The sequence below is a fragment of the Phascolarctos cinereus genome, unplaced genomic scaffold (genome assembly GCF_003287225.1).
Source record: "Phascolarctos cinereus isolate Bilbo 61053 unplaced genomic scaffold, phaCin_HiC Scaffold_1;HRSCAF=81, whole genome shotgun sequence".
NCBI classification, from domain to species: domain Eukaryota; kingdom Metazoa; phylum Chordata; class Mammalia; order Diprotodontia; family Phascolarctidae; genus Phascolarctos; species Phascolarctos cinereus.
The window spans coordinates 263,380,527-263,395,309 of NW_027555514.1; the positions used below are offsets into that span (position 1 = coordinate 263,380,527).

The following is a 14,783-nucleotide window of genomic DNA, read 5'->3' on the forward strand; positions in this document are numbered from 1 at the left end:
GTCAGAAAGGTGGAGGAGAACTAGGAAAGGGCAATGTCATGGAAACCTGAAGAGAAGAGAGTATCAAGGAAAAAGAGGGTGATCTCCAGTGTCAAAGGCTGCAGAGAGGTCAAGAAGGCTTGAGAGAAGGCCGTTGTATTTAGCAATTAAGAGATCACTAGTGACTTTGGAGAGAGAGCAGTTTCAGGTGAATGATGAGGTTAGAAGCCAAACTGTAGAGAATTAGGAGGAGAGGGAGAAGAGAGGAAGTAAAGCACCTGTAGTAGAGGGTGTTCTCGAGGAGTTTAGCCAAAAAAGAGAGGAGAGGTATCAGAAGAAAGCTAGCCAGAATGGACCTATCAAGTGAGGGGGTTTTGAGGATGGGGGAGATATGGGCAATTTTGTGGACAGTAGGAAAGGAGCCAGTAGATAGGGAGATATGGAATATTAGTGAGAGCAAGGGGATGCTAGAGGGGGCAGTCTGCTGCCCCAAATGGCATGGAGTGGGATCATGTGGGCATGTAGAGGGGTTTGCCTTGGCAAGGAGAAAGCCACTTCTTCATGTGAGACAGGAGTGAAGATTGTGGCAGGAGGCATCTGTGTGATGTGCTTTCTCAGAACCTCCTCAATTGTTTCAGTGAAATATGATTCAAGGCACTCAACTAGGAGGGATATAGATGGGGGGCACTTGGGGGACACCATGGGAAGCTTTAGGATAGATGAAAAAGTTTGGAAACACCAATGTGGTGAGTGGGTTAGCAAAACAATTTTGGACATATAAAAGGATCACCTTATTGTAGTGAGGGCCATTTGAGATTATGTACCATAACTTGTAACTGACCCAGTCAACATGGTTTATTGATTTTTTTCCAATTTTGTTCAGCAGCAGAGTACGAGAGACAGCAGAAACAGATGGTGGGGGTAATCCAAGGCTCGGGTTTGGAAGGACAAGATCTTCCATAGGCTAAAGGGGCAAAGGACCTAAGAGCAGAGGACGGTGTAGAGTTGACCTGGTTCACCAAGGCGTCAATATGGGGAAGATGTGATGACCTCAAACAGAACTGGGGGGGTCAAGGAATTGGAGGTTATTGTGAGGACAAAGGACAGGGTTTGGAGTTGCAAGGCAGAGACGGAGGTGGAATGTTAACAGATTATGATTAGATAAAGGAATTTCAGAATTTATGAACGTTTGTGGGTGATGGCATGATCGAGGGTATCATCATCTCTGTGTGTACCTGTAGTCGGGTGAAGGGCTCGGTCATGGAAAATGAGAGATTGAGATTGAGCAGCACTCGCTATGTGTGTTGAAATCCTCTAGTATGACAGCAGGAGTTAGGAAAGAGAGCGTGGCTGTAAACCAGGCTCTGAACTCATAGAGGAAGGAAGGAGAATGTCCTGGCGGTCTGCAGACAACAACTGCCAGAATCTTGAGTAAGGGATAAACATGTATTGAATGGAGATCAAAGGATAGAGGTTATTGAGTGATGGGCGGTAGAAGGAGGGTCAGCAAGTGGTCATGGAGAGCAAGGAGTGACCCAGCTGGCCCACTACAACCAGAGAGCCTGCATCAACGAGCAAAAGTGCATCCGTTGCTGGAGAGGGCAGCCAAGGAAGCTGTGTGTCAGCAGGGAGCCAGGTCTCGGTGATAGAAAAAGATGAAAGAAGAGGGTAAGGGAAAGGCTAAACATGAAAGAATGTTTGGTCTCTATGGAGCAGGAATTCCAGGAAGCACAGTGGGAGGGGTGAGTAGCTTTAGAGGGGGAGGTTGAGAAGAATAGAAAGAAGGGAGTGGCCAGTGGAAAATGGGCTTTGAGCAACGGTCAGAGGTTCTTATCTTGGGGTCCATAGATAGGTTTCAGGGGATCTGTGACTTTGGGTAGAAAAAAAAAGCCAACTATATCTTTATTTTCACTAACCTCTAAGTAAAATTTAGTATTAATCAGTTATTTAAAAGCATTCTGCTGAGAGGGGGTCCATTAGGATTTACCAGACATCCAAAGGGCTCCATGATGCAGAAAAGGTTAAGAAACCCTGTTCGAAGTGAAAGAAAGCACAGAAAAAAACATGATAGTATAAGCTTCTCACCCAGGTTTTCCTTGTTTCTAGAGTAGATGGTGAGAGTCTTTTAAAGGGTAGGGAAAAAAAAAAACAAGCAAACAAACTCTCACAGGGTCAGAAGAAGACTTGGAAATCCGAGATTTAGAAGTGGAAGGTGCTATAGGGGTCATTGACCCCCAACCCCTTCATTTTACAGATGAGGGAACTCAGGCGCAGATGGCCACGAACCCACAAGGAGTAAATGGCAGAATTGGGATTCAAACCCAGGTTGAAAGGTAGCATGCTGAAGTGGCAAGAGCTCTGGGCTTAGGGTCAGGAAGACCTGGGTTCAAATCTCGCCTCCAATAGTTACACACTGAGTGACCTTGAGGAAGTGCCTGTATAAAACAAGGGAGTTGGACTCTTAGCCTCTACGGTCCCTTCCAGCTTCAAGGCTCTGTCTGATCTTTCAACTCCATCTGGGGTCCTCTCTCTGTCTTTTTCTATTGCATCCTTCTCCCCCATCCCTATCCCCCACCCCGCCTCTTTTGATACATTTATGCTTTAAGGAATTGCTATTTGAGCTCTAAGTGTTAGTAGCATAAAAATGAACATAAATCCATTTGTGTCTGAATTTACTCTCAATACTCCCTGGGGACTTGAGGAAATGTCATTCCCCCCCCTTTTTTTCTATCCAGCAAGCTGCAGAAACTCCACATTATTTTACATCCTATTAAGATTTTTTTTTTGGTCTGATTTTTGAAGAGGACATTTATTGCCTACAAAGGCATGCATGATCTAAGGCAATCATGCCCGTTAGGAACTAGCAGAATGTTGTTGTTATTTTTTAAATAGCTTTAAGACCATTTAAAGGAGCTATGATCGCTAGGGCTCTGTCCTGAATAGGCGATTTATATTCATTTTTATCTTTGGGAAGCCCTTCGAGATTGCTCTGCAGTCATTACTTCCAATCTGTCCAAAGGGAGACCGAGTCCCTGGAATTGGAAGAGACAAATGCATGAAGCCACCTTGAGAGTCAGTGGAGGAAATGACATGGCTTAGGAGCACAGAGCCTCATGTTTGGGATCTAACATTGGAAGCCATTATGGAGCCTGGCATGAGTCATGATCTCCAGTAGTTCATTGATGAAAGCTCTTGGGCAGTAGGGCTGGCAGTCTCTGAGGGAAAGGGGAAGTCAAAGGTCATGGTGTGAGGAGATAGGAAGGAACTAGTGCAAATAGGACTATGGGAGTTCTCTCATAGGAAATCTAGTGCTTTAGACCGATAGAATCATAGATTTCTAAGCCAAAAGGGACACAAGAGAGCACATGTACCTCACTGCTCTTCTCTGTCTGTATTGTTGCATTAATGGGTTGGCTCAAAGTTTGGGGCTCGGAAAACTCTTCGTAACCCATCGTAATGTACTGTAGAACTAATGTTGGGCACAAGGACCGAATTTGTTATTCAGTCATTTTTGGTCATGTCTGACTCTTTATGACCCCATTTGGCGTTTTCTTGGCAAAGATTTCCTTCTCCAGATGAGGAAACTGAGGCAAACAAGGTTAAGTGACTTGCCCAAGGTCACACAGCTAGTAGGTATCTGAGGCTGGATTTGAACTCAGGTCCTCTGACTCCAGGCCTGGTGTTCTACTTACTGTGCCACAATTATGTAATTATAACTTTAAATGGCACAAATTTGAATACATGGGACTACATGGATTTGAACTCAGGAAGATGAGTTTTCCTGACTCCAGGCCAGGTGCTCCATGCAGTGCACCACTTAGCTGCCCCCTTGGTAGCCCTGGACTTAATTAACTTAAGTCACTTAACTTCTTTGGGACTCAGTTTCCTCATCTGTGAAAGAAGGGGGTTTAGACTCAGTGACCTTTAGCATCCTTTCCAACTCTATCCTGTGAAAATACCTTTTTGGATTAAAAGATCTTTACGGTTCCTTCTAGCTCTAGAATTCTGATAGGATTATTATAAAATATTCTTTATCTATTCACCAAACCAATTCCCCCTCAGGACCTCCATGAGATAAATTCTTGTTTGTCTAGTTTTGCTGCCCAAGGATGTAATGTGGATAGAATGAGATAAAGGGCTTTGCAAACCTACTTCAGGTGGCTTTTTCCCCTGTAAGAATTTAAAGTACAATTTTTTTTTCTTTTTGGCCAGACCTGTGATGGTAGTGGTATAGGGAATTCCAGGTGAGGAACTCCCTCCACCAACACAGATTGGTGCCTTCTCTGTGACTTACAGTCTTAGAGAGTTTAAGTGACATTCCCAGGGTCACCAGCTAGGATCTGTCAATCTGTTGTTCACTTGTTTCAGCTGTGTCTGACTCTTCGTGACCCCATTTGGGGTTTTCTTGGCAGAAATACTGGAGTGGTTTGCCATTTCCTTCTCCAGCTCATTTGATAGATGAGGAAACTGAGGCAAACAGGATTAAGTGACATGCCCAGGGTCACACAGCTAGTAGTTTGCCATTTCCTTCTCCGACTTATTTTTACAGATGAAGAAAATGAGGCACAAACCAGGTGAAGTGACTTGCCCAGGATCACTTAGCTAGTAAATATCTGAGGACAAATTTGAACTCAGGTCTTCCTGACTCCCACTAGGCTGTCGACAAGCATTTACTAAGTCCAGTCTGTGTGCCTCCTACTATCCTCAACACTGGGCATGCAGAGACAAGAGAAACAGCCCCTGACCTCAAGGAACTTACATTCTAACAGGGGAGGGGAAGGGCAATAAGATAAACATAGACTCGTGTCCCAAAAGTCTTTGGGCAGTTCTAAGCTCTAATAGGAGATTTTATATACTTTTAACGTAGGGTTTTATACTTGATCCTGGAGGTGACATAGAGCCACTAGAGGTTATGAACTGTCTCCAGTTCATCCTGTTTGTGGCTTATTAGTACAAAATGTTTGCATGGTATTTGCCTATTTCTATCTCCCCTGCTTTCCTCCTCCCTGCCCCCACCTCAGGCATTCCTTAACACCAGGGACTATCTTCATCCCCAGAACTCCACCCAATAGTAAATGCTTAATAAATGCTTGTCGATTGACTATTGAATAAGGAGGTAACATGTTCAGAGAATAAGGAATAAGAATAAAATACTGTGAAAACAGGTCTTAGTGGGGCGATGTCTACAGTGCGAGGCCTGGGGTCAGAAAAACTCAAGTTCTTGAGTTCAAATCCTGCCTCAGACACTTCCTAGCTGTGTGACCCTGGGCAAGTCACTTAACTGTTTGCCTCAGTTTCCTCATCTGTCAAATGAGCTGGAGAAAGAAATGGCCAACCACTCCGGTGTCTTTGCCAAGAAAACCCCTAATGTTATCACGAAGGGTCAGACACAGCTGAAGCAACTGAATAACAAGGATACAAGTCTTGGGTAGAAAGAAGAAGGCTCCTATATCTGCAATGAATGGTGCGTGTGAAAAAGCAAAGCCTTCTGCTTGTTCAATACAGTAATTTCCCAACCTTTCTGGTCACTCAGCTCCATACTCTGAAGGGAATATGCGGCTGTATCCGCTTTAAGAAAAGGGGCTTGGTGTACGGCCTGATGCCGAGTGAAGTGAGCAGAACCAGGAGAACATGGTACAGAGGAACAGCCACACTGTGTGATGGCTGACTTTGATAGACTCGGCTCTTCTCAGCAATGCAAGGACCTAAGATATCTCCAAGGGACTCATGGTAGAAGTGCTATCCACATCAGAGGGAACTGGGGAGTCGGAATGCACATTGAAGTTTATATTTGCTCTTTTTTTTCCCCGTTTTGTTTCTTCTTTCTTGTGGTTCCTCCTGTTGGTTTTAATTCTTCTTTACGGCATGACTAATGTGAAAATATTTTTAATAGGAATGTATATGTAGAGCCTATATCAGGTTGCGAGCCATCTTGGGGAGGGAGGAGGGAAAGGAGGGGGAGAAAGTTGGAAACTCAAAAGCTTGTGGAGGTGAATGTTGAAAACTAAAAATAAATAAATTTTTTAAAAAAGAAAAGGGGGTTGGAGGAGGGCAAAAAGTAGTTGCTAGCTTTCCCAAATTAATGTAAAAATTTCCCTCACAGCCCTTTTTTTGAGTTTGACGTAAGATAATTTAAAAATATTTATGTGAACTTATTTTCCTTTTGAATAGGCCTGATCTACGATGATTCCACTTTTTTTTTTTTTGTTTTGTTTTCTTACCTTTATCCCTGAAAAGAACAAATTATGGGGAGAAAGATTAATGGTAATGCAGTGTGATATAGTGTTTGCTAATAGGCTGTCAAAGGTATTGCTGGGAATTACAAAGGTTTGTTTCGCTTATGAATTCAATTATCCAATAGGCTTTGAAATATGATGTTTGCATCCTTTCAGGCACTCAATGCTGTGTTTGAAAAAATCCCAGAGAACGAGAGTGCTGATGTCTGTCGGAGTATCGCTGTCAACGTCCTAGACTGTGATACTATAGGACAAGCCAAGGAGAAGATCTTCCAAGCATTTTTAAGCAAGAACGGCTCTCTCTATGGGCTCCAAATCAATGAAATTGGCCTCGGTAAGACAGTGGAGGGACAGAACAGTCTTCTCCCCTTCCTCTCCTATTTCTCCTTCCTTCCCTAAACATGTATTGTTGTGGAGAAGGGTTGGTTGAAGGCAAGAATAAGTTAATAATTCCTTTTGGAGGCACATGGGATAAAGAAGAGAATTTTTTTTTAAATTAAATATTTTCTATAACATCAGGTTCTTAAGTATCTTCTAGGTACTGACATATTGCTTTGTTTTGCATTGAAAAATATAAATGGTAAGAGCCCAGTGCAGTCTGTAGATATTTCATATGTGTGTTTTTGATGGGTCTGTTGTGACATTGGGGGCTGAGTCATTATTAGCGGGCGTCTCAGCTCTACCCAATTAGCATCAGTGTGTTAGGGAAGGGCATTCTTGGTTCTGTTTTCTCTCTCTCTCTTTTTTTTTTTTTTGTTAATCACATACAGCATTAAGTATCTTCTCTGCCTTCCTCCTACATAAAGTAGCATCTGCTGTGAATTCATTTTTGGGCTCTTATTGATACACTGAAATCAAGAACATATGCGTGAGCAAAGTAACCGGGACCTGCTTCCTTCAAATGTTCATAAACATTTTTAAGTTCATCTTTGTGTGGTAATCCCCCAGAGACTGCCAGAGGATTTTCAAGGAGATAATGGATAATGGGGTAGAGAGGAAGGAAGGCTAAGAAATCACAGCCACAAGTGGGCAACAAGTTTCATCTCCTCTTTGGATACAGCTATAATAATGCTTTGCTAAGCAGATAATATTAAAAAACACAAAACCCTAGCAGTGTCCCCAGTTGCATCATAGATGATAAAATTAGTCACAAGCTTAGTTGTGGGGGCCACTGGGTAGCATAGGTAGCTTGAGCAAATCCATAAAGAACAACATTCACTTGTGAGTCCCAGCTGAAAAGGAAACAGGGTAGATAGAAAAAAATCTAACAGTGAGAGAGGCTTCACAATACATACAAACATACATGCATGCATGCATGCATATGTACCTACATATATATGTATATACACACACACAGCATGTTATACCTGTCCTCAGAATCAGTGAATGAGTCGGTCAATAAACACTTATTTAGTGCCCACCATATGCCAGATATGTGAGATAGAAATACAAATAAAAACAAAGATGGTCCCTGCCCTCAAGGAGCTTGCAATCTAATAGGGGAAGATAACCCACAAAGCTCACATACTCACAGTCAGGTATACCTGGGTTTAAGTCCTGATTCTGACACATTGCTGGCTACGTGATTCTGGACAATTCATTTAATTTCTTTGTACCTCAGTTTATTATCTTTCAAATAATGGGGTTGGATCCCAATGGTCCCACAGGGTTCCAGTATCTCTGATACTTTAATCCTCTTTTTTAACTTCCTCGGGCAACTCCATGATTCTAAGGTGCAGAAGATCTACCGGTCTGCACTTGGAGAAGGAGTTACCCCACTGGAGTTCCCTCTAACTAATGAAATCATAAGACTTGTTCCAAAGAAAAAGAACGGAAGGAACACCTGCATATTGCCTGGGGTGGCGCCACAGTGCACAGAGCACCCAGCCTGGAGTCAGGAAGACTCATATTCCTGAGTTCCAATCTGGCCTCAGACTCTTCCTAGCTGTGTGACCCTGGGCAAGTCACTTAACCCTGTTTGCCTCAGTTTTCTTATCTGTAAAATAAGCTGGAGAAGTAAACGGCAAACCACTCCAGTATCTTTGCCGAGAAAATTCTAAAAGGGGTCACGCGGAGTCGGACGTGATTGAAAAAGTGATGGAACAACAAACTCACAGCATTCGTCCTCTAGAGGACGGGTCAATGCTGTTATCTTTACCCCTTCTTGAATGAATGTAAAAGCACTTCTTGAACCCTTACTGTGTGCTAGGTGATGAGCGAAGTGCCAGGCATAAAAATAAGAAAAAAAAAAGAAAGATTGTCCCTGACCTCAGGGAACTTATTTTTTTGTTTAATTTGCTTTCCTGAACTTAAACAGCCAACTCAAATGAGCATTTCCTTTTTTTTCCTTAATGGTATTTTTTTTCATAATTACATGTAAAGATAGTTTTCAATATCCATTTTTGTAAAATTTTGAGTTCCAAACTTTTCTCCCTCCGCCAAGACAGCAAGCAATCTGATATAGGTTATACATGTACAATCATGTTAAACATATGTCCACATCAAAGCAGCATTTCCAGGTGCATCACAGAACAGGAGAGGATTGTACACGAAACGATGAATGCCTTGTTAGGTGAGCGCCCACGCTCTTGGAGGATGCAATAGCACATTTAGGAGAGTGGTGACCAGGGAAGGGGGTTTGGGCCTGGGGAATCCCTGGGTGGGCACGTTAACGTCTGGGTAGTCAGTCAGCAGCCCTTTCCGGAGGTAAGGGCACGCTGGCCACGGACAGCTTTTTTTGTTCTCCTAACGTGGGGGTCGTAGATTCATAGACACAGAGGGAGGGACTTCAGAAGCCTTTCAGTCCACAGCCTTCATTTTACAGAGGAGGAAACTAAGGCAGAGAGGTGCTCACAGTCCCAGGAGAAGAGCTTGGGGTTTGGACTCAAGGGCAACTGCTTCTAAATCAGATGTTCTGTCACAGACCTCTCGGGCTGTCTGTCTAGTGGAGCCCTTCTCAGAATGATGTCTTTTAATGCAAAAAACAAAAGATATCCAATTACAAAGGAAACCAACTATAGTGAACATAAAAGGCATTTTAACCATCCCAGTTAAATTCACGGACCCTGGGAGGTCCTCAGACCTTAAGTTAAGAACCCCCGCTCTATGTCCAGCTTTCTTTCCACTGTATCACAGTAGAATTGTGACCAGGATGGGGAGGGTCACCACTAGTCAGTGTGGACAAATTTAGCAAACCTTTCAATGTTCTAAACTCTGACCAAGCCCCCCCCCAAAAAAAGGACATAAATCCAGTGCAGGTCTCCATAAGTCACACCCCAGCTCAGTTTCAGAAACTGCAGCACCATGTGTTTTGTGTCTCCCCCCTCCCCCGCCCCAGCCCCCAGTAGTCCCAGGGGGTGTGTTTAAGGCATAGGAAGGTACAAAGGGACGTTCCTGAGGTTTTGGTCTCCTTCAGAGAGCCCTGGGGCCTGTAATACCTTCTAAGAGCCACACCCCCAATACGAAGACTATGGTAAATGTCATCTCCAGAGAGAGAGTTGTGCCAGCCCAGTTACCCTCCTGTCTTCAAATGGACGTTTTTCACGTTTTTGCTCCAGTTTTTACTTGATGATAAATAAAACTCTTGGGTAACATTTCACATGAGTGGTTCTTCTCATCTGGAATCTTGAAAGAAGGGGGGGAAATGATTTTTATATCTTTCAGAGCTTCAGCTTGGTACCCGGCAGAAAGAACTCTTAGACATAGATAGCTCTTCCGTCATTCTGGAGGATGGAATAACCAAGCTAAACACCATCGGCCATTATGAGGTAAGAACATTGCTGGCTTCCATTTACTCCAGTGGCATCTGGCCATCAGAGGCATTCTCCATTCATCGTTCTCTGTGATCCTCTCTACAAATTGGGGAGTTGCCTGTGCAAGGGTTATGTTTCTCATATTACAGATGGAGAAACCGAGGCATAGCTCTGGGGGATACAAAGACAAAACTAAAATGGTCCCTTTCCTTAAGGAGCTTATATTCTTTTTGTTTTAATTGTTTTTATTATTATGAACCTCACAAATATCAACATGAATATTTTCTCATACAAAGAAAGAAAAAACCATGAATTTCTATTACATACAGCTCATTTTAAAACTATACATTAATATTCAATTAGTAGTTCCAACACTTCCCTGTATGACTCCTGAACTTCTTTTTCCTCTTTTCTGGATTTTTTTGTTTTATCAATGTTCTTTCTGTTTTTTTATATCACTCTCACTTCCCACCACTTTCCCATTCCCTGCAAATGTAAAAAAAGACCTTCCTTGTAACAAATTAGTCAAGCAAAACCAAACACCATGGGAATCATTTTGTTGGAAAACAGACACCTCATTCTGTTCCTCTAGTCTATCACCTCTCTATCAAGAGATGCGTAGCTTGCTTCATTGTCACTCTTGGAGTCACAGTGGGTCACTGCATTGATCAGAACTCTTAAATCCTTCACAGTTGTTTTTCTTTACAATGCTATTATTATAAATCATTCTTTGGTTCTCTTCGCCTCACTTTGTATCAGTTCATACATATCTTCCCAAGTTTCTCTTCCATCTTTTCTTGCAGCACCATAATATTCCATTGTATTCATATACCATAATTTGTGAAGTCATTCTTCAATTGATGGGGCATTCACTTTGTTTCCGGTTCTTTGCTACCACAAAAAGGGCCACCATAGATATTTTTGTACATATGGGTCCCCTCCTTCCATTTTGGATCTCTTTGGGGGCAAAGTGGAGGAGGGAGCCTAGTTTAGTCACTGTGGGGCAATCATTCCCAACTGCTTTCTAGAATGGTTAGAGCAATTCACAAGTAAAGGATTTACATTCTAACAGGGATAGAAGAAACATCTCAGATAACTGTCATAGAAATATAGAATGTTGGTGCTGGGGGGAACTTTAAAGACTGTCTTTAAAGTCCAGCCCCCTCATTTTCACAGATAAAGGAACTGAGGCCTAGAGAGGGGGGAGTGGCCTTGCTTGTGACACTACTACTAATTAATTAATGGCAGAAGCAAGACTAGAACCCAGGTTCTCCTGACTCCCCAGAGCCACACTGTTTCCTCTGTGCCTTCCTGCCTCTTTAATTCACATTTGGGAGAATTAAGCATTAGGTCATATAGGCTTATAAAAAGTATTTATAGATTATATCATTAGATTAGTCATTTAATGGATTTTTATGGAAATAAAATATACATTTGTATATATTCCAGCTTCTCTAGATATTGAGTTGCTTTTTGATAGGTACCATTTTGTCAGCGGATTATAACTGCTTCACAGACTGGCTTCCCTGGCTAAGAAATCAGTTGCCGTGTTCAGCTGCCTTCTCCTAGGTCATAGATTCTAAGTCAAATGTTACTGTAGCTGGTATTTCCCTCAGATGTCAGGGAGAGGGGATGGAGAGAGGGAGAGTTCTGAGCCCTTGGCAAGGGTCACACAATATCCAGGGTGAAGTTTTGTTGTTCGGTTTCCGTAAGGGTCTGCTTTGGTCCCTCGGGCCCAGGCAGCAAGCTGGCGTGTCCAGAAGTCAAGAGGCCCTGCCTGCTGAGAAATGCCTCGCTTCTTTGTTTTTGATTGATTTGTTTGACCTGTGCAGCTGTGACCATGAAAGTGATGCCAGCATCAGTGAGGCCCTCCGCCTGGCATGGTAACGATGTCCTAATGGGCACGGGCACTGTAGGAAAGAGGCCGATTCCACTCATTTTCGTTCATTGAGAGAGACAGAACAATTAAGTGGAGCAGGGGAAATGAAGAACCGTTAGAGCTGTCAGCGAGGCAAGGGTGAGACTTGTCAGGAGAGATGGAGAATCAGTCTTCACTGGAGACAGTGGCCATGCTAGACACCTATCTGCTTAAGGATGATAATGAAATTAATCCTGCCTCCAGCCACTTCCCGTCCAAATGATTTATTGGCTTTATACCAGAGTATTGCCGCATAGTAGTAATAAATGACAAGACAGGAACTCGAGGGCTAAAGAGTTCTCCTTAGGTTTTAAAACCCACGCTAGAGAAACTCAGAGCTCGAAGGAAGCCTCAGAGGTCACCGAGTGGCCAGCCTTCCATGCTGGACCAGACCAAAGCTATTGGAAACAGGCCACGCTATTTCTTCATTTCAAATTTTATTTTATTTGTTTTGTTCCCCAGTCAACAAGTATTTTATTTTCTCTCCCTCCTACCTAATGCCCACTGGAAAAAAAAGAAAAGAAAAGAAAAAACTTTGTAACAAATTCCCATGTTGGTCATGTCCAAAAATGCCCATGTCCATTTTGCATATTGGCCTATCACCTCTTCCAGGAGTTGAGGGGGACAGGGAATGCAGGTAGCATGTTTCAGCATTTGCCCTCTGGAAACCTACACTATTTCCTTACAATTCCATAGAGAAAGGTATTTAGCAACTTCTTACAATTTCTTTCCACATCTATTAGTGTAATAAAACAGTACTTATTATATATTTAAGATACTTTGAGCAATGCTAGATTATTTGGGAAAAAATTCTATTTGATTCTACTACTACTACTACTACTACTACCACACTACTACTACTACTACTACTACTACTACTACTACTACTATTTATATAGTGCTTTAACTTTTATAATATCTTTACATATGATAAAAATGTAAGCTCTTTGAGGGCAAGGATTGTTTCATTTTGCTTGGCATGTGGTGGATGCTTAATAAATGATTCATCAATCCACTGAGATATTAATATTACTGTTGATGTTGGAGGAAAGCTGCTTAGCCCCTCAAGTTGGTTCTTGTGGGATAGTGTGGTAGCTGGGGAGTGCAAGCACTAATCTAGCATCTGTTCCATACCTGCAGCTATTCAGTCATCCACCATATATTTATTAAATACTCAATGTATGTAAAGCAGTGCACTAGGTTCTGGGGATAAATAGAATTTACATAAGACATATAGAGTCATTTGAGTTTCACAACCCCATTTTACAGCTGGAGAAACAGAGTCAGTGAGGCTAAATATCTTGCCAGTGAACAAATAGCTGGCTGGTAATGCCTAGAATGCTCTCTTTCCTCCCCTCCCCTCCCTTCAAGATGCAGCTGCCTTCTGCTGGTTCTAGTGCTTTCCCCTCTAGGGATCCTTTCCATCTACTTTGTATGTATCTTGTACGTACCCAATTATGGACCCGTTGTCTCTTGGAGAGCAGAGCTTTCTTGTTGTTGTTACTTCTTTCCATCCCTAGTATGTAGTAAAGTGCCTGGCAAATAGTGAGTGTTGAATACGTGTTTATTGATTCATTGATTGGCTGGTGAGTGTCGGCGCACGGGGAATGGCATGAACCAAGTTACTCAGGATTCCAAAGCTAGATTTTTTCGGTCCCTCCAGAACTGATTGGTGCCTCCCAAGCCCAGCCCATAGAAGAGCCTGATTTATGAGAATGCAAATTTCTGCATTTGTAAGGAGGAATATGAGAGGTGATACGACCAGTCATTTTAAAAAGGTACTATTTCCTGATAGGCATCTCACTCAGGAGGCTAGATTACTGACTGGAAGGTTGTTTATTGAGCAAAAGGAATGGGATAGTCATTCTTAAGGGATATATATTTTTTTAATTAAACAGTGGTAGCCTGATAAATTGCTCTTGTGGACTTGAGGTTGGCAGCCATAGAACCTGCACTTTTAGAGACAATTCTGTTGGCAAATATGCTGCCCCTCTGTCCCCATAAACCATTGAAATGTCTTGGAAATGTCAGTATTTCAGCCAATCTGACTGTAAGCATTTCCATAAAAATATCTCCAGGACATGAAATATGGATGATCAGTGACTGCAGGAGAATCCCAACACCCCCGTCTGCAGCTTGGGGTGCAGAATATAGCCGTGATAGTACATCAGATGGAGGTGAGGAGGTGCCAGGAGCTGATGGCCTTGAATTTTCAAGTTATAAAGCTTGGGCGCTGATGTAATCCTGCCTCGGATCGTGGGCCAGTCACTTGAGTTTTCTGAGCCTCAGTTTCCTCTTTGGAATTCAGGCCATATATAGCCTGGAGGCCGCAGGTCCCCCCACCCCTGGAACAGATGATGAATAAGGTCCCTTCTGGGTCCATCGCTGTGGTTCTATGAACCCACTGCCTTCTAAGCAGCCACTTTTGGCTAGCTCTTACTGAGAAATCTCTCGCCTTCATTTTAATTGATCACATTTAGCCTTCCAAAGACACTTCTGACTTCTCTTCCTTGCTTTCGCTTGGGGGTCATTCTCCTTTGTTTTGGTCCAGTGCTCAGCACAGTGCTTGGCACATAGCGGGTTTTCAGTTGTGTCCGACTCTTCATGACCCCATTTGGGGTTTTATTGGCAGAGACACTGGAGCAGTTTGCCTTTTCCTTGTCCAGATCATTTTACAGGTGAGGAAACTGAGGCAAACAGGGTTAAGTGGCTTGCCCAGGGTCACACAGCTAGTGAGTCTCCGAGGCCAGATTTGAACTCAGGTCTTCTTGACTCCAGACCCAGCATCTATCCACTGAGCTACATAGCTGCCTCCTCTAGGCACTTAATAAATCCTTGTTTCCTCCCTTATTCTGTACCATCTTAAATTGAATTATTGACATGACTCATTTGAGACAT

General features: G+C 42.8%; 1 protein-coding gene across 2 annotated transcripts in view; it reads left to right on the plus strand.

Moving 5' to 3' along the window:
- PLXNC1 (plexin C1) overlaps window positions 1-14,783 on the plus strand; it is a 229,315-nt gene that overhangs the window by 184,861 nt on the left and 29,671 nt on the right. For both annotated transcript variants that reach the window (XM_021006436.2, XM_021006435.2), the window contains exons 22-23: window positions 6,372-6,549; window positions 9,879-9,982. In XM_021006436.2, the coding sequence (XP_020862095.1) occupies window positions 6,372-6,549; window positions 9,879-9,982 (282 nt within the window). The remainder of the gene's footprint in view (window positions 1-6,371; window positions 6,550-9,878; window positions 9,983-14,783) is intronic.